At 43.8% G+C, this 19,632-nt stretch overlaps 1 protein-coding gene across 5 annotated transcripts in view; it reads right to left on the bottom strand.

Moving 5' to 3' along the window:
- Window positions 1–19,632, bottom strand: part of CACNA1H (calcium voltage-gated channel subunit alpha1 H) — a 440,720-nt gene that overhangs the window by 163,319 nt on the left and 257,769 nt on the right. For all 5 annotated transcript variants that reach the window (XM_043977864.1, XM_043977865.1, XM_043977861.1 and 2 more), the window contains exons 3-5: window positions 15,361–15,472; window positions 14,539–14,672; window positions 6,895–6,992 (exon numbers count right to left, since the gene is read on the bottom strand). In XM_043977864.1, the coding sequence (XP_043833799.1) occupies window positions 6,895–6,992; window positions 14,539–14,672; window positions 15,361–15,472 (344 nt within the window). The remainder of the gene's footprint in view (window positions 1–6,894; window positions 6,993–14,538; window positions 14,673–15,360; window positions 15,473–19,632) is intronic.

Genomic DNA, 19,632 nt, shown 5'->3' with positions numbered 1-19,632 from the left:
GAGGAAGGAGTCCCTTGTATCAGGGAGCAAAAAGAAGACAAGGGGCCTTATGCTCAGCCCAAGTCTCATGTCTCACAGGAATTCTTTCTGCCTAAAGTGATCTCTCTTGTTTCTGAATTCCTGTAACATTTGGTATCTATAGTACACAATTTACTCCTGAGTTTCTGTCACTGTCTCTGTCTCTCTCTCACACACATACACATGCATGCATGCATTCACACATACATGTGCGCATGCACAATGCCCTGGGTCCCTCACTGTTTCATGTACTTGAAGCTTGTCTCCCCAGCTGGAGGGTTAACTTCCTGAAGGCAAGCCTTCCTGAGACTGTCTCTGTTCCAGAGACACTTCTCTGTCTCCCTCAAACTGTAAGGAGGGGCATAACTTGTTTTCTTTTTAATATTCCCCTGACTATAAGGTCCCTAAAGATGGGGTATGGGTCTCTTCTTCCTCTTTTTTCTGGTTTTGTCCCACCCTCTCTCATCCTCACCCAGCTAAATACAGAATTAAGCAAAAAGCAGGGCTCAGTAAACTTTACATGATGGATGGATGGATGGATGGATGGATGGATGGATGGATGGATGGATGGATGGATGGATGGATGGACAGATGGATGGATGATTCTTGCCAGCCATCCAGTCATCCAACCATCCAGGCTGTTGTATTTCCCATTGCCATACAGTTTCTGCTGGCCTGTGGGTTGACTGTATGACTAGATGCCTTCTTCTGGGAACCTTAGCAGAGCCAAGGTCTCTCTCCACAGGGTGTGTGTCCAAGGTCCAAGACTTGAGTTGGCACACACCATAGTGGAAATGATATTCCCTGTCAGTCATGCAGTTGTCAGAAAAGAGGTGTTTCAGCTGACGAATCAGGCGGCGATGACTTTTCTTCAGAACATCTGGAGTTCTCTGCTCTGTGGGGGACTCTGAAAGCAAACTGTTCTTAGATTGTTAGCTTCCACTTTCTTATCTTTTCCTTATGCCTAGACTTCGAATCTTGAAAATGCACAGGACAATGCTAGGCATGTTCCTGTTCAGCTGTTCAGTTATGTCCAATTCTTTGTGAACCCGTATGGATTTTTCTCGGCAAAGATACTACAGTGGTTTTCCATTTCCTTCTCTGGTGGTTTAAGGCAAATGGAGATTAAGTGACTTGCCCAGGATCACACAGCTATAGTAAGTATCTGAGATGAGATTTGAACTCAGGTCCTCCTGACTCCAAGCCCAGCACCCTATCCACTGTGACTAAGAAGCTAATAAAAAGGTTGTTGATTGACTGACTATCTCACTTTTCCTGGGATGAAGTGGAATCTGTCGATTCTTCTTTTAAAATATGTGTACCAAAAAAAAAATTGGACAGCTTATCACACACATTCAGAGTTAAAAAAAGATTCATTCATGGAACTAGATATTTTTTGGGGAAAGCCATTGAAGTCAGGACAAAGGACTAGATTTAAAATTGTATATATAGATATCTGTTCCAAATAACAAGTTGTATAAAGTCTTCTGTCTTTTTCTTTTTCTTCTAGCCTGGTTTGCCCATGAGGAAGTCCTAACGTTTACAAAAATAGGAATTTAACCTCAAGCTTCAGGAAGCTATAGAAAGTGTGCCATCCAATTCCACTCCATTCAGCTCAATTACTGTGTCCTGAAGGCCTGCTGGGGTTTTCTCAACCCTGAAAAAAAGTCGTTTCAGATCCTAAGCCATTCAGTGAATGGAGTCTTGCCTGCTACACCACAGATTCTTCTTTATTTTGAATACTGTTCCCTGCCTTGCACTGTGCCCCCAGGCTCCATCTTGACTGATGCAGAACTCTGAGTTTTCTTCGAAGTATCCCAGAGTCATAAATTTAGAGCTAGAAGAGACCTTAAAGTTCATTTCCCACAATCCTTTCATTTTAAAGATGAGGATACTGAGGCACAGAGTGGTTGAGGGATTTGTCCAAGGTATCATAGGGAGAAATGGTAGAGCCAAGATTTTAACCCACGTGCTCCAATTCCACAGCCAGGGCTAATTCCACTGCACATCACAATTACATTAGGAGAAAGGGCTCCTGGCTTCTCAGGGATTGAAAATCACAAGCTCCCCATAGTATATTTCACTCTGATGCGAACAGAATAGATTTTATTTGGTCCTGCCATCCCCATGAATGGGTTCGATGATCTTCTTGACTACACCAGGGTTCCAGTCTCAGAAAAATCAGTTCTTAGCCATGTGACCCTAGAAGAGTTATCACCTCAGCTGTTCTCAGGTGTACAATGTGGAGGCCACATGAGACTCCCTCAGGCTATGACATTGTTTGACCCTGTCTTGCATCAGGCAGGTTTCAGCCAGATCCTCTTTGTTCATGCTGGTTGGGCCCCTCCACAGAGGTGCTATGGTGAGGCTGGCAGGGCCATTGGGCTAGTTCTTCCTAATCCAGAGTCTACTGTATCCATTGGGATTATTGGTTGGGATAATTAAAGAGCCTGGAAAAAGGTAACATGAAGCAAGACCTTGCTGAGTGTCAGAAAGAAAACTCTAGTACTTGAGGGGTTGGTCTTGTGTGGTAACTGGATTTGGCTTTAGAGGTGTTCACATCCCAACTTCCACAGTGTTCCGCACAGTCAAGATAGGAAGGAGGGGTCCAGGGAACAGCATTCAAAGTATTGGAGGATCTGTGTCTTAATAGCCAAGATGCTATTCATTGAACGGATTATAATCTTTGATAAGTTTTTCCAGGATAGGGAAAAATCCAGCAGGTCTTCGGGACAAAGTCATTGAGCTCAGTGGAATGGAATAGGAAGATGCCTTGGAAAGTTACCCATAACCTCTGTGACCTTGACAAATTTATATAAATTCCTTGGCCCTCAATTTCCACCTGTGTAAAATGACATAGTTGGATTAGCTAGTCTCTAATGACCCGCCTAAGACTAAATGATATCAACACTTTCCGGTCTTTTTCTATGACATAAAGAAATGGACTCAAAGGATAGTTTTTGGCTTTCTCATACCTCAGTCTTTGCCCGTATTATTCCTCAGACCTGGCAGAAGACATGCATATGAGTCCTGCCCCCACCCCCCACTCCCACTTTGTTTATAGAAGACAAGTGGAGTTAATGAACATGAAGCAAGTAAAATAATGGATATAAAAGGGAACTTGGTCCTGTGAGGATGAGACACTAATCCAGAAGCTAAAGGCCCCCATCAGTGACCACAGAGACATAAAGAATACAGACAGCAGGATAGACTGTACAGTGGGAATTTTATTTCAGGATTGGTAAGGTTCTTTAACTTTGGAACTGGCAAAGGACAGACTCACAAGAGAGAGGCAGCGTAGTGTAGTGAAAAAAGCAATGTATTTGGAGTTGGAAAGCCTCAGTTCTAATGTCAATAAATGGCTTTGCCACTTACTACCTGTGTGACTTTGGGTCAGGTCTATGCCTCAGTTTCCTTCTCTGTAAAATGCAGTAGGTGGACGAGATAAAGTCTAAGGTCTTTCAAATTCTAAAATCCCGTGACAGTTTTTCTTGGGCCTAAGTGGACTCCTGTGATCTGTTAGACCCTGGCTCGTTGTGATAAAAGCCAGCAGGGTCCCATGTGGGGTTTATCCTTACAGAGAGACGTTGGCATTTGCTCAGCTCTGAAATGTAGGCAAACATGTAGCTGCCTCAGGACGTTCTCCATGGAGCTGAATCTGCTTGACTTTCTTGAGTTTAAAGGCCATCTTTGACAAGGCCTCTATTTATTCTTCAGATAGAACCAGAGGGCTCTGGGAGGGCCCCTCTCTCTCTCTCTCTCTCTCTCTCTCTCTCTCTCTCTCTCTCTCTCTCTCTCTCTCTCTCTCTCTCTCTCTCACACACACACACACACACACACACACACGAAAGTTAATTTCTAGCTGTTTAAGGAATAATCTTTGTGACATGAAGTAGTTGTGGTATGGTATTCTAGTATACTGGAAGGAAGGAGCCTTGGGCTTGGAGGCAGGAGAGCCCTGGGTTTGAATCATAGATCCCACACTCCCTAGCTCTTGACTCAGGGTAAGTCATTTCATCTCCCTGAGAATCAACTTTCTTATCTATAAAATGGAGATAATAATAATTGCATTCTCTTTAGTTACAAGGCTATATGTGGAAATCATTTGGTCAATCTTTTTTTTTTAATTTTTTTTTTTTTGGTAAGGCAATTGGGGTTAAGTGACTTGCCCAGGGTCACACAGCTAGTAAGTGTTAAGTGTCTGAGGTCAGATTTGAACTCAGGTCCTCCTGACTCCAGGGCCGGTGCTCTATCCACTGTGCCACCTAGCTGCCCCTATTTGGTCAATCTTAAAATGCTACAGAAATAGAGCTATTCTTGGGTGGTCATATTGGAACAGCTGATATTCCTCTAGTACTTGAAGTGCTTTGGGATACAGAGGTAGGGTGGATAGTGTTGGCCTTGCAGTCAAGAAAAGATTTGGGTTCAAGTGTCATCTTTGGTGATGCTGGCTGATACTATAATATGGTAACATGATAATAACTCCTAGGTAGATAGCACATTGAGGCTCAGCAAATGAATGAGATACTTTTTCTGATTTAATTCTCACAACAATTCTACAAGGGAGGTGTAAGTATCTCCATTTTGCAGAAGAGGAAATCAGAAGGTTAAATGGCTGACTCTGGGTCACATAGCTAATAAAGTGTCAGAGGTGGCTTTGGAATCCAGGTTTCTCCTGATTTGGGGTCCAGCATTCTTTCCTTATCTGGGTACTGTGCCTCACTGGTACCCAGATGACTTAAAAGTCTGCAAAAGGAAAGCCGTTTCTTGCCTTGAGAATCTTTTCTCCAATACATTCTCTATGTAACTTTCTCTCTCTCTCTCTCTCTCTCTCTCTCTCTCTCTCTCTCTCTCTCTCTCTCTCTCTCTTTCCTCCCCCACTCCTCCTCTCTCTCTCTCCTCTTCTCGCTTATTCACTAATTCTCTCTCAATTTCTGTTTCTCCCTCCCCTGTCTCCCTTTCTCTCTGTATCTCATTTCCTCCCTCCTTCTCTCCCCATCTCTCTCTTCCTGTCTTTTCTCTCATTCTCTTTCTTTCTCCCTCTCATTCTGTCATCTCTTTGTTATTTCTCTTTCCCTTCTTTATTCTTTCTCATATACGCTTTCATTCTCTCTCAATCTTTGCCCTTCATCCCTCTTTCTCTTTCTGTATCTCTCTTTGTCTCCCTTCCCCCTCCTCTTCTTTCCCCCTCTTTTTCTCTCCTTCCCTCTTTCCTCTTTCTTTCCCTACCTCTTTCTTTGTCTTTTTTTCTCTCTCTCCTCTCTTCTCCATCTCTTCCTACCTCTCTTTCTGTTTTTGTAACTCTGTCTCTGTCCCTCTCTGTCTCAGTCTCTCTCTCCATCCCCTTCTTTTTCTCTTTCATTCTTCTACCCTTTCCCCAAGTTATAACTGATGGTCAACTCTCCATTCTAACTGTTATCTCAAAGTGCTTTAAGTACTATATGAAGCTCAGCCATTCCTATACTACCACATAAGAACAGCTCTGACTTTATGATCCCATGTTCCTGTAAGTTACTTATTGTCTGTGGGTCATGGTTTCTCCATTTTGCAGATGAGGAGTGAGGCTTGATAGACTCTCAGGTGCTTTCCATCTCTATACCCATGACCCTGTAGCCCCAGGACTTGACTGTCTGAATTATCTGCTCCAAGAGTGAGGTAAGAAGAATGGGCAAATCAGTATACACAATAGCTGCAACAATGTAAATGAAAAGAACAACAAGAGCAACAGAATAAACTTACCTCTCATCATTATAACAACCAAGCTCAGCCCTGGAGCAGAGTTGAGAAACTGGACCTGGTTCCCATCTCTGCAGAGGTGGGGGAACATGGGTGTGGAATACTACACATACTGTCAGACACTTTTAATGCATCTCTAGGGTTTTTTCCCCTTTCCCTCTGAACTATGTTCTTTTTCTTTCTTTTACAATCTTCTTTAGAGGAGAAAGAGAGGTAGCACAATGTAGGGGATATGGAGCTGGCCTTGGAGCTAGGAAGCAAAGTCCTGAGCTCAAGTCCAACTTCTCACACCATGGGAAAGTCGACAGACCTCTCAGTGCTCTGGGTGACTCTCCAAGACTGAGGGGTGCTGAGAAATGGCCGCCTGGATTGGTGAGGGAGCTTCCTAATCTGGCATCTCGCTGTAACCATTGAAATCACAGTCTCGGTGCAGCTAGGTGGCGCAGTGGATAAAGCACTGGCCCTAGATTCAGGAGGACCTGAGTTCAAATCCGGCCTCAGACACTTGACATTTACTAGCTGTGTAACCCTGGGCAAGACACTTAACCCCCATTGGCCCGCAAAACAAAACAAACAACAAAAAAAGAAGTCACAGTCTCTGCCCCTGTGACTCACTGGGAAGGGGACGGGAGAGGAGGAGGGTAGATTCAGCAATGAAGAGGATGTAAAAAACAAAAAGCTGAAGTAAAAATAACATTTTTTAAAAAAGAAAAATCTGCTCTACTGACTGGTCTGCCTGGCCAGCAGAGACCATAGTTCAGATGGGGAAGGACTAGTTACAGAGAGTCTGTCTCCTTTGAAAACCATGTCCTGAATGGCCCCAGCCTCTCTCCTTCCTCTCTCTCCAGCTGCTCCATCACTGGCTTTATCCTATCATTATTAGAGCCTAGATCCCAACAGGAAGGCCCCATGGACCCATGAGACATTGCAAAAGCCACAAGTAAGTTTCTCAACTCCCTGACATTGATAATATGATAGAGAGGGGATGGAGAAGGACTTAGGGAATGGCAAGAGTAAAGGGTAAGCTGGTAGGGCACCTGGGAGAGAAGCTCTGCACCCACAGGTACTACTTTTAAGCCCCTCCAGCTGAGCTGCCCAGTCCTCTTGAGCCTGGGCTATGGAAACCCACGGTGGACTTACTTGGCACCCTGTTAATGGCCCTGAGTGGCCGGAGAACGCGGACGGTCCGGATGGCAGAAAGGCTGACGTTGTGTCCGTCCAGGGAATACTCCATCATGCTGGAGGGAAAGAGGCAAAGAGAGATCAGCTCAGACCAGAAGTCAGAGGCAGAAGTCACTGAATTCCTGAGTGGAGGCAGCCCCCAGAGCTCCAGGTTATGAGGCAGATCAGTGCTGGGCAGCAGTGTAGGGTAAGGCTGGGGAGGTACATGACCTTCAGGTGTTTAGGGCTTTAAATGCTAGGCCGGGTGGTAGGGACATCATCCTGCAGCCAATGGGGAGCCAGTGTAGGTACTTGGGGATGGGAGTGAAATGATCAAATGGATGCTTTAAATAATAATCTCACATTATACATTAAGTGCAGGATGAATTAGGTAGGGAAGGGAGACTAGAGAGAGGGCGACCAGTTAGAGAGCAACTGCAGTTGTTCAGGAAGTGGGAGGAGCAGGAAATATGAATATGTCAGTGGGAAGAGTAAGGAGGGAAAAGCCTTATTCATCTAAGTTAAGGTTCAGAAGAGGATATTTGCCAATTGGGCTACAAATAAAGAGATTTAGGAAAGAACCTAACCAAGGTCTATCATGGTCCAGAGCTTCTCAATGTTTCTGAGCTTTTCAGGGCAGCTAGGTGGCTCAATGGATAGAGCTCTGGGCCTGGAGTCAGGAAGATCTGAGTTCAAATCCAGCCTCAGATATGTACTTGCTGTGTGACCTTGGGCAAGTCACTTCACCCTATTTGCCTCATTTTCCTCATCTGTAAAATGAGCTGGAGAAGGAATTGACAAATCACTCCAGTATCTTTGCCAAGAAAACCTCAAATGGGGTCATGAAGAATGGGGGATGACTAAAAAATGACTAAACAACAAAAAAAATGTGGTACAGTGGAAAGGGCGCACTGAATTTGGGGTTAGAGGATTGGCCTCAGATTCCAACTCTTCCATTTATTACCTGTATGACCTTGGGCAAGTTATTTACATTCTTTGGGCCTCAGTTTCCTTATCTGTGAAAGCAGGGGGTTGAAGTAGATGGCCTTTAAGGTTTCTTCTCCCTCTATATCTGTGATCTTACAACTGTGACCCTGGTTCCCTAGCTCTGCTCACAGAACTGGGAAAGAGACGTCAGCTCCTCTCTGAGAGCAGGGAATGCCAAATTCTCTGTATTTGTATCCCCGGGGCTAAGCGCAGTGCCTGGCACATTGCAGGTGTTTAATAAATGCCTGTTGATAGACTGACTGATCCAGGGTTGTGAACAATTGCCGAGCCCTCTGGGTAAGGACTAATGCTGGAAGCCAGCCAGAGAGACCAGCAATATTTATGAACCAGGGTGATGTCATCAGGAAGCTTGGCGGAACCTACCCATGCCCATGACCACGAGCATGCTGGCATAGCAGTACTACCCAGGGGTGGGGAGAACAAGTAATTACAATAGAAACAACAACATCAAAACAAAACAAAACAAAATACTTGGCTGGAAACAGACAATCAACTGTTTGGCTTGACAATCAATTTTGGCTTCCTGATCTTAGTATGAACATTCTCAACTCTGCGATTATCCCTGCTGTGGAAACCACTGTTTCCCTTTTGTCTTGGCCCCTTGGATCTTGCTTTATGTCCCATTGCCTCCCGACACGGAACCAGGCGGGTACTGCCATACTCTGTTTCTCCTCGCTGACCTCCATCCCTGCACTTGTTTAGGGATTTCCTTAATCACTGGAAAACACAGACCCTGCTCCAAGTTCTCCACATGAGTGGTTGCATTTCATAGAATTCCAGATACTGAAGCCCAGACAGGGGGATACAGTGCTTAAGGTCACATGGCTCACTGAAAGTAATGCCAAGGTTTCTTGTTATCTCCCCACCTCCACCCCTCACTGGCTTGGACCTCTCTCACTACAGCACACTGACTAGAGAAGGGACCATTGGGCGGCCAAGGAGAAACCCACTGGTAAACTTCAGAAGGGTGTGTTGTTTTCCTGTCTTTCTCCCTCACTGCTTATCCAGCTCTTCCTGGCTCCTGTCTTTTGTCTTTGTATCCAGACCAAAGGCAGATATTCTGAGCCTCTGTCCAAACCCTGGGGCCATCTTGGGGTGGGGTTCCTGTGTCAGATCTACAGCTTTCCAGTCTGGCTCCCACATTTGAACTCTTGTGAGTGGAGGAACCCAAGAGCCCAAGAGGTTCCTGAGCATATTTTATTTGCTCTGGCCATGCCCGATGACTAGTCTCAGATCCTCTACTCCTGAGTATGATCTTAACTTTAGGATAGTACCCTTTGGTCCATGACCTCAGCCTAATAAGTCACTGCTCCCATTCTTCCCATTGGTTTCTCCTAATTGAACTCTGGCAGATGATCCCAGGGGAGCTTTATGGTACTGCCAGGGACAATGGTTCTATGAATACCTATCTGCTCCTGGTCCATGTCCAGCAGAGCAGGGTGGGAAAGTCAGGGCAAGGCAGATTCCCAATTCATCGACCACATCTAGGATCTAGACTTCCTTCCCAATGTTTCATTGGCACTGGAAGAACTTTTTCTGGTCCCACTTACCTGGGAGAGAGATCAGACTTATTCTGCTTTGTCCCAGAGGGCAGAGCTAGGAGCAGGGGTAGAAATGTCTAGTAGAGTGATCTTCTGGGGGACCTGTACTAAATCTGGGCCTCCTCTGAGATTCTGGGGCTGGCTTAGGAGGGCACAGCAGGATGACATCTCAAAACCCAAAGGATGAATCATGCTCAGAGACTCTTTAAGGAAAACTCATTCCCAGCTGGCCTGTTCCAATCTGCAGAGATGCCCAACTGCAGTCCTGGCATCCTTTACGGATATATCTCATAAGACATAGAAATGTGCCAAGTGAGTAAATGTTCCCATTTTGGGAAGCTTCGAAGGTGTGTGGTACAGAGAGAGAGATTCCCTCTAATTGGATGGATTTATTGGAGCCAGCCCAGAGCATAGCACTAAAGCCTTCTTCTCTTTGGAAGATGACATCGTTAGGTTTGAGGCTGCCAGCATGGAACGCTGAGCCCATGCATAGAAAAAAATAATGATGGAGAGGCCTGGATGGAGCTGAAACCCTTGCTAAGTGACATGCATTAATTGCAGTGACTACAGGCCAAAGGCCTCAGCTGTCAGGATGCCACCCTGGGGACCGGGACTGAGCTGGGGCTATACATGTTTTCTGCAGTGGCTTCTGCTGCAGGGGTCACTGCAGACCTGGCTTCAGATGCTAGAACACAGAATATTAGAACTAAAAGGGCCCTTAGAACATAGAACACTGACGGTCAGAGCTAGAGGGACCTTAGAAGCATAGGGCAGAGAATGTCAGAACCGGACAGTGTCCTTAGAATGGGACACAGAATGGCAGAACTGAAAGGGCCCTTAGAAAATAGAACACAGGGTGTTAGTGCTGGAAAGAACCTTAGAACACAGAACATAGAGTGTCAGACTGGAAGGAATATTAGAGATCAGTTAGTTCAAAATTTATTTTTTGTATCCCATTAGAAGTTGCTAACTGGTGTAAAGGTTACTGGACATGGCGTCAGGAGGGCCTGAATTTGGAATCCTGACTTAAAAACCAACTATATGACCTTGGGCAAGTCACAGTTAATCTCTGACAGGCTCAGTTTCCTCATCTGCAAAATGGGGATAACAACTGGACCTAACACATGGATTCTTGTGAGTGCTAATGAATATATATATGTATGTATGTATGTATGTATATATGTATATATAAAATCACAATTTTTTAAAATTTAAAGGATTACTATTTGTGACTATCAGTAATGAAAAAAGCTATAATGATTACTATGTGCCAAACACTCTGCTAAGAACTTTACAATGATAATCTCATTTGATCTTCATAACAACCCTGAGAGGTAGATGCTATTATATAGCCTCATTTTACAGGTGTGGAAACCAAGGCAAATAGGGGTTAAGTGACTTGTCCAGGATCACACATCTAATAAGTGTCTGAGGCCATATTTGGACTCAGGTCTTCTTGACTGCAGGCCCAGCGCTATACCCACAATACCACCTAGCTGCCCTGTATCACCTAGCTTCAGGCAAGGGCTAGGTATTATTTGCCTCTTTTTCCTCCCACAATATAGCCCCAAATTTGCTTTTATAAATTCATTCATGCTACTTGTGTGACAGAAAGTTACTTTAGCATCCTCAATTCTCAGAGCTGGGAGGCATCTTTGGCAATGCCTGGTCTAACTCTCCCACTCTATGAATCAATAGCTTTGAAAATACCACTGAGAGCTGATCATCCATCCCTGCCTTGAATACTTCTGGGGACAGTGAATTCATTACCTCCCAAAGCATTGTCCTCTATTCCCAATGGACACTCATTGTTAGGAAGGTCTTCCTTAGGCAAAATCAGCAAGCCTGTAATTTCTGTGGACTTGTAGTTCTTTACTCTGGGTTAAGTGGAAACAATATAATACCTTGACCATATGTGTTAGTTTTTCATATATTTGCATAGAGCTATGATAATCCCCTTACATCTTCTGTCCCCAGGGTAAACAACTCCTATTCATTCATTGATCCTCGTATGACATGCTTTCCATTTCCTTCCTAATCCCTGTCATATATAATCCTTACCTATAAATTGGGATTGTATTTACCCATACCCAAACCATGAAAGCATGTCTTAAATAGTTTGACACAGTATCATTCCTGAGCAGCTAGGTGGCATAGTGGATAGAGTGCCATGTCTGCACTCAGGAAAACCCATCTTCCTGAGTTCAAATCCAGCATTAGACATTAACTAGTTGTGTGACCTTGGACAAGTCACTTCACTCTATTTGCCTCAGTTTCCTCATCTGTAAAGTGAGCTGGAGAAGGAAATGGTAAACCACTCCAGTATAGTATCTTTTTTTTTGGCAGGGCAATGAGGGTTAAGTGACTTGCCCAGGGTCACACAGCTAGTAAATGTCAAGCGTCTGAGGCTGGATTTGAACTCAGGTCCTCCTGAATCCAGGGCCAGTGCTCTATACACTGCGCCACCTAGAGGCCCTCAGTATCTTTTTTAAGAAAACCCAAATGGGACAGGTAGGTGGTGCAGTGGATAGAGCACCGGCCTAGAGTCAGGAGAACCTGAGTTAAAATCTCATCTCAGACACTTACTAGCTGTGTGACCTTGGGCAAGTAACTTAAAACCCTGATTGCCTCCAAAAAGAAAAAAAAAGAGAGAAAAAATAAAATGGAATCATATATCACTGAAAAATGACTGAACAACAACAAACAGTATTCCTATGACCATGAGGATGCTACTTTATGGGGAACCACTCTACACCAGGAGTATTGTATAGGCTCTTGGGCTCAGAATAATATAGCAGGCAGAACCAAGCGGTCCTGAGGTGATCTCAAGGTCTCTCCCCAACCCCCTCGACACACACACACACACACACACACACACACACACACACACACACACACAATCTGAGGTGTTGATGCAGCCAACATCCCTGAGGTAGAGGATGCATTATTGCTGGTAGACCACTTTCCCTTCTTCTTTATGCTCCTCCTGGACATGGGCCAGGGATTAAAATTTCTGCTGTTTAGGCAGAAGCAATTTGCTGCAAGAAAATCTCATGACCATCTGTTGCAGCAGCTCAGAGTTGTAGCTTGCTTTGCCGTTTCCCTACTTATCACTTTCCTCCCTCCATAACTCTGTTATTAGTGTAATCAACTCACTTAGGGAGGCTGGGCCGGGGGTGGACAGCGTGCATTTAATCCTCATTCTGTGGCTCATTGGAGTGCCCGGAATAATTCCAATTCGTCTACAACCCCCGGACTGAGGAGAAAGCGACTACAACTGGGCCTCAAGCTATTGTGGCTTCCACTAGCCCAGAAAGCTCAGAAATAGTTTCCCAATGTCTTTTGGCAAAGAAGTCATCCCATGGTACTCTGTGCAAAGAAAGAGCAGGCAAACCTGGAGGGAGGGGGAGGACAATGGGGATTCTGGAAGCCATGTGATGGGGAAGGTGGAGAAGGAGTGTGCTGCTGGGCAACTGCACAAGCCATTGTTATTAGACCACTGTCTTAAGAACTGAAAGAAAAAATCTTACTATTCTAATTTATCATTCTAGGACCACAGGTCTGGAGCTAAGAGAGACCTTACAGGCTATCCAGTGCAACCCTCTCGTTTTACACTTCAGGAAACTGAGGTCTAGAGAGGTTAAGTTATTACCCCAAAGGCACATTCATATTCAGTGGCAGAGCTGAGATTCAAACCCAGCTCTGCTGATTCCAGAATCCAGTAGATTTCCATTGCTTCATGCTGCAAATGAACTTATGTGTTAGGATCTGAGCATACAAAGACAAATGTAAAACTCTGCCTGCCCTCAAGGCAGTAGGAGGGGTAGATATGACATGTATGCAGATAGGTATGTACATGATAATTTGAGGAGAAAGGCTAAAACCCTAACAACCAGGAAGTTCGGGAAAAGATTCTCATCAGAGGCATCACAGGAGGTGAAACTTGAAGGAAGTTAGGGATGCTAAGAGGAGGAGGTAAGGTGGGAGTAGATTACAGGTACTTTATAAATTTTCCAAGCACTTGAACCTCTAGAGCCAGCAAATGTCAGAGTTGGAAGGCAACTTGGAATAGAGAATGAAAGGGTTAGAAGGGACATTTGAAGAGTAAAAATACCATGCTGTTGCTAGAAGGGACTCTAGAGATTAGCTGGTCTCACCCCTTTGTTTTGTGTCACCATTTTATCTCCTTATTAGGCTAAGCTTGTTGAGTGGTGGGCAAGGGCAAGATATTGCTTATCTGGCTCCCAGACTTTTGGGGGCCAGCACAGGGACCTATACACAGTTGGTTCTCATAGAATATATGTCGGAAAAATGTATTTAAAAAAGAGGAGAGGTGCTGTCTCCCTCCCTTTGGCTCAGTTTTCCTCTTCCCTATTTCACAGAGACTTTTGCCCAGATGAGAAGCAACTTACATAGCATGAGTTTCTCTGACCAGTCTCCCTTAGGCTGGCACCTGTTGTGGTAGAGTAATTTTTCAGTCTGACTCTTCATGACCCCATTTGGGGTTTCTTGGCAAAGACACTGGAGTGGTTTGCCATTTCCTTCTCCAACTCATTTTATAGATGAGGAAACCGAGGAAAACAGGGTGAAGTGACTTGCCCAGGGTCACACAGCTAGTAAATGTCTGAGGCCAGATTTGAACTCAGGAAGATGAGTCTCCCTGACTCCAGGCCAGGCACTCTATCCATTGTGCTACCTAGCTGTCCCTGACACCTGTTGGCTTCCAGGACAAACTACTGAATATGATTATGGATGGGATGGTAGGTGCATGACTCAGTTGCTCTAATATGTGTGCATTTATATATGACTATGGCAATGTGTGTGCTTGCATGCCTGTGAATGGGTGTTTATGTCCATGCACAGGTGAGAGGATGCAAGTGGATATAGGTGGATGTTTGTTTATACATGTGTTCATGGTTTATAAGCTCCTTGAGAGTAGGGTTGTCTCATTTGTCTATCTTTCTACCCCTTCTACCTATCCCAGTGACTGGCACACAGTGGGTGCTTAACAGATCCTTGCTGGTTGATGGATTGATGCCAGCTCCCATGAGGTCTGTGAGTTTTGGTTACTGACCCAGCCATGACGATGAAGAAGTCTAGACGGTTCCATGTGTCTCCCAGGTAACACTTCTGGCCGAAGATCCCCAGGGCCACCATCTTGATAACCATTTCCACCGCAAAGAAGGCAAAGATGAAGTCATCAAAGGCCTAAATTGGTAAAGGAAAAGAGAGTGATGAGAAGGATCTCCTCTCTTTACTGGGACAGAGGAGCAGATGACCAAGCCCTATACACTCACTTTGTCTTTGGACCAAGGTCAAGGGACTGGTCTATGGAAAATTTTGTCTGACCCTCCTTTCTCCCTCTCCCCACATACACCCCATCTTGTATGCTGGTCATCTCATATTCTACTCAAAAAATGCCCACTAATTCTACTATTTATTAAATATATGTATGATGATGGTGCTAAATTATTAAAACCAATGCACATGATCAACAAAGAATAGTCACATTGGGACCCCATAGCTGTACCCTAATGTCTTTTGTATAATCTTTGGGGAATAACTGAAAGTAGACTATATTTATCCCTCAGTTTATAAGTGGTCTAGATAAGGATGGGAATTGCTTTTTAAGCTCAACTTACCAAATTCCATCATTGGGGTAGGGAGTTCTCTTAGTAGTAGTAGGGATCTGGGATAATAGAATCAAAGGATTTGGAATTGAAAGGGACCTTAATCACCATCTAGTATAAGCCCTTCATCATGCAGATGAGGAAAAAGAGACCACAGAAGGAAGTGATTTATCAAAGGTGACATAGTTAGTGACTGGCAAAGTCTACAGTTTGAATCTGGGTGCCCTGACCCCTATTCTGAATCTTTTCACTAGAACCCATCTTACCTCCAGGATATTGCAGCGCTCTGACTGGCATTCCACATCCTCACAGGGCTGGAACATGCCCAAGGTCACGCAGTTCAGAAGGATGACCAGCATGCTAACATGCTCGAACCAGGTGCAGGTCAAAGTTAAGGAGAACAATAGTTGGAAATGAACCTAGGCAGTCATAAGATTCTGTACCAGAGTCCAGATGAGAAGAAAAGATGGAGGAAGTGTTTGAACCCAGGGTCAGCCCTATATCTAGGCAATGAATGTGGCTATAGGAGGATCTGGAAAGGCATCCCTGCCTATCAAGAAACTGAAATTGTTATTGCCATTATATCATCATATCATCATCATAACTACCACCACCATCATCACTGTTGTCATCATCACTGTTGTCGTCATCATTATCAATACCACAATTTAAGGTTTGTAAAACACTTTAAATCTCCTCCTCCTCCTCCTCCTCCTAGTGAGCACTTACATAACACCTACTATGAACCAGACACAATGATAACCATTTTGCAATTACCTCATTTGGTCCTCACAACAAGCGGGAGAGGTAGGTGCTATATTCTCTCCATTTTATAGTTGAGGAAACTGAGGCAAACAAAATCTAGGTGGCATGACTTGGGTCACATAGCTAGTAAATAACTGAGGCCAGTTTTGAACTTAGGTCTTCCTGACTCCAGGCCTAACAATTCTTCAAGATCTGGCTCAAAGGATGTCTTTCCTGGCTTACTCCGAGTCAGAAGTGATCTTTCTCTCACCCTTTTCTCATTTTTCATTCGATTTCCCCTTCTCTGAAATGTACAATGTACCCACAGCCAGCCCCTTAGCATCATTAGTTTCCTTCAAAGCTCAATTTATGCACCATCTTCTATGTCAATGTTTCTTAAACTGTGGGTCACTACCCCATATGGGCTCGTGTAACTGAATGTGGGAATCACAAAAGGTTTGGTAAAAGTATAAGGTTATGTATACCTATTTTATATACCTATATATCAGGGGTCACATAAAAATTTATCTTGCAAAAAGGGGTCACAAGTGGAAAAATTTTAAGAATACCCATTCTACATTAAGCTTTTCCTGATCGCCACCAATCTCTACACACAATCCTTTGTATTTTTTATGTATATTTATATGTACAAGTTGTCTTTGATAGAATGTAAACTCCTGGAGGGCAGGGACGATGTCTTTTCCCTTCCTGTATCTCTCATATCCTACCTGTCACAGAGTAAAATGACCTGATCCCAAGGGGCAGCTAGGTGGCGCAGTGGATAGAGCACCAGCCCTGGAGTCAGGAGGACCTGAATTCAAATCCGAACTCAGACACTTGACACTTACTAGCTGTGTGACCCTGGGCAAGTCACTTATCCCCCATTGCCTCACCAAAAAAAAAAAAAAAAAAAAAAGATGACCTGATCCCATTGCACAAGGGATCGTGTTCTGACTTGTGTTACCAAGATAACAACAACTGGCTTTTCCATAGCACATTATAGCTTTAGAAACAAATCTCCATCCTCTGGGGAATGCTGAGCAAAGATTATATTATCCCTTTTTTACAGATGAGTAAACTGAGGCTCAGAAAGGCTAAAAGACTGGTTTCTAGTCAGACAGGTTGTCAGAATTGGGATTGGAATGCAGGTCCCCAGCCTTCCCTTGTAGCACCTTAACTCCATTCCTATTGAATTTTATTTCTTATGATCTCACACTGCTTCTAAGCATGTCTCACCTTCCCTATTGGATTAGAAAATCCCTGATGGCACAGCTCACACTTTTTATTCATCTCCATACTACCCTCCTGGACTACCATTCCTTGACCCCTACTTGGCAACCTGATTCCTAGCCTATCTACCTGGAGAATCCAAAGAATACTGAAGCTAGAAAGGATCTCCTAAAACTAAATTCCAGAGGGGTTGTCCAAGTTCACATGGAAAATCAGTGGCAGAGCTGGGTTGAGAACTCAGATCTTCTGACGGCTAGTTACTTTCTACAATATGCCATCTTCTTTTCCTCTAGCACATTTTAAAGCAGGTTCCTGTGGACAAAAGTACAATCCTAAGCATGGAACTGTTTTTGTGGTTCATTCATTTCAGTCACATCTGACTCTTTGTGACCCCCATTTTGTGTTTTCTTGGCAAAGATACTGGAAGTGGTTTGCCATTTCCTTCTCTGGCCCATTTTACAGACAAGGAAACTGAGGCAAACAAGGTTAAGTGACCTGTCCAGGGTCACACAGCTAGTAAGGATCTGAGGTCAGATTTGAACTCAGGAAGGTGAATCTTCCTGATTTCAGGTCTGATGCTCTATCCACTGAGCCACTTAGCTGCACCCAACTTTTAGATGCATGGGTGAGCTAATGCTAGTGCTCTGCTCTCAAGTCCAATAGAATCAGGAGATGGATACAGGCTTGGGGCTTATACCCTGGTGTCACAGTAGTTGTATCTGCTCTGCCATTGTTAGACTGAGAAGCTTGCTCAGAGCCACCTCCCTTTGGATTACTTCCTGTGGACTATTAGCAGGGACTTCTCAATTATCCCCTTATGCACACATAGAATTATACAATGTCAGATCTGGAAGGAACTTTAGAGAACAGCCTATCAGATTGCTTCATCTTACAGTTAGAGAAACTGAGGGGGAAGAAGGGACTTGCCCAATGGCAGTAACCAGTACCTTAATGGCACTGGATGTGCACTAGAATTCCATATTTCCAAGTGGGAAGTTCAGGGCAGTGTTGCTTCCATTCATTCTAGGCTCCTGTTCCTTGGCATCTATCCCCTTATGTATGAACTCCCTCTGGTGTTCAGTTTATCATTAGTCTGAAGAAAATATCACAGGGAAAAGATGAGTCTGTTTGGCAACTGGATCCACAACAAAGTGCCTGATAAAGTACAAAACTAGAGATGGGTGTGTGTTTTTAATGGTTTATTATTAACAACATTAAGTGGCTGGGGATTTGGAAAAACAGACACCAGGCTTGGAGTCAGGAAGATCTGAGTTTAAATCTGTCTTCAGACACTTCTAGCTTTGTGACCCTGAGCAAGTCACTTAACCTTTGCCTCATTTTCTCACCTACAAAATGGGGGGCACACTGAAGAAGAAAACGGCAAACCACTCAAGTATCTTTGCTAACAAAACCCCGTGGACAAAAGTCCATGAGGTCACCTAGAGTTGGATATGATTGAACAACTGAACAACAATGCATTGTTTGGTAGAGTTGTGAACTGCTCCAACTATTCTGGAAAACAATTCAGAACTATGCCCAAAGGGCTATAAAACTGTGTATACCCTTTGACACAGCAATACCACTAGTAGGTCTGTGTCCCAAAGAGATAAAAGAAAAAGGAAAAGGACCTATATGTACAAAAATACTTATAGCAGCTCTTTCTGTGGGGAGAAAGAATTGGAAACTGAGGGGATATTAATATGCTAAAAGAAATGATGTGGGGGATGGTTTCAGAAAATCCTGGGAAGACCTATATGAACTGATGCAGAGTGAAGTGAGCAGAACTAGGAGAACATTGTACACAATAGCAGCAATAATGTAATAATGATGAGAGATGTGAGAGACTTAGCTAATTTGATCAATACGATGATCCAAGACAATTCTGAAGGACCATGATCAAAATGCTCTTCATGTCTGGAGAGAGAACTGATGAACTCAGAGTGCAAACTGAAATATATTTTTTGCTTTATTTTTCTTGCTTTTTTGTGATAGCTAATATAGAAATATGATTTTCATGGTTTTACATGTATAATTGATATCATATTGCTTGCCTTCTCAATAGGTAGAGGAGGGGCTGGCTGGCAGGAGAGAGATTTGGAACTCAAAATTGAAAAAAAAAAAAGGCTAAAAATAAATAAATTAATCAATTAAAAAACAAACCCAATATCAAGCATCATTACACCTAATTAAATGTACTTTGCAGCTTTTACATAAAGTCCATAAAATGCTAGATGTGTCCTGCCTCTGATAAACATACTGACTGGGCAGTGTGACTCTGGGCAAATCACATAACCGCTTAGTGCTCTTAACTCTCTAAGATGTTAAGTTGAAAAATTAAAAAAAGGTGCCACTGCACTGGTAAAGGAAGGTTTCTTACCTGGCAGGCCTCTCTATTAATGAAATCATAGGTCTAGCTTCTCTCTCTGGTCTTCTCTCATAAAATGTCCTATTAGTTTCTCAGGTACTCTCTCTAAGTCTCAGTTCAGAATATTTGCTTATCCATTCCCTTCTATTCACTTTGGCTCTTATAAGGTCACTTAGATTGTACTCTTCTCTGGTTCTGC

This window comes from Dromiciops gliroides, chromosome 1, assembly GCF_019393635.1.
Source record: "Dromiciops gliroides isolate mDroGli1 chromosome 1, mDroGli1.pri, whole genome shotgun sequence".
NCBI lineage: Eukaryota > Metazoa > Chordata > Mammalia > Microbiotheria > Microbiotheriidae > Dromiciops > Dromiciops gliroides.
Note: the sequence above shows the minus strand (reverse complement) of the source record. Positions and strands in the feature narration are given on the sequence as shown.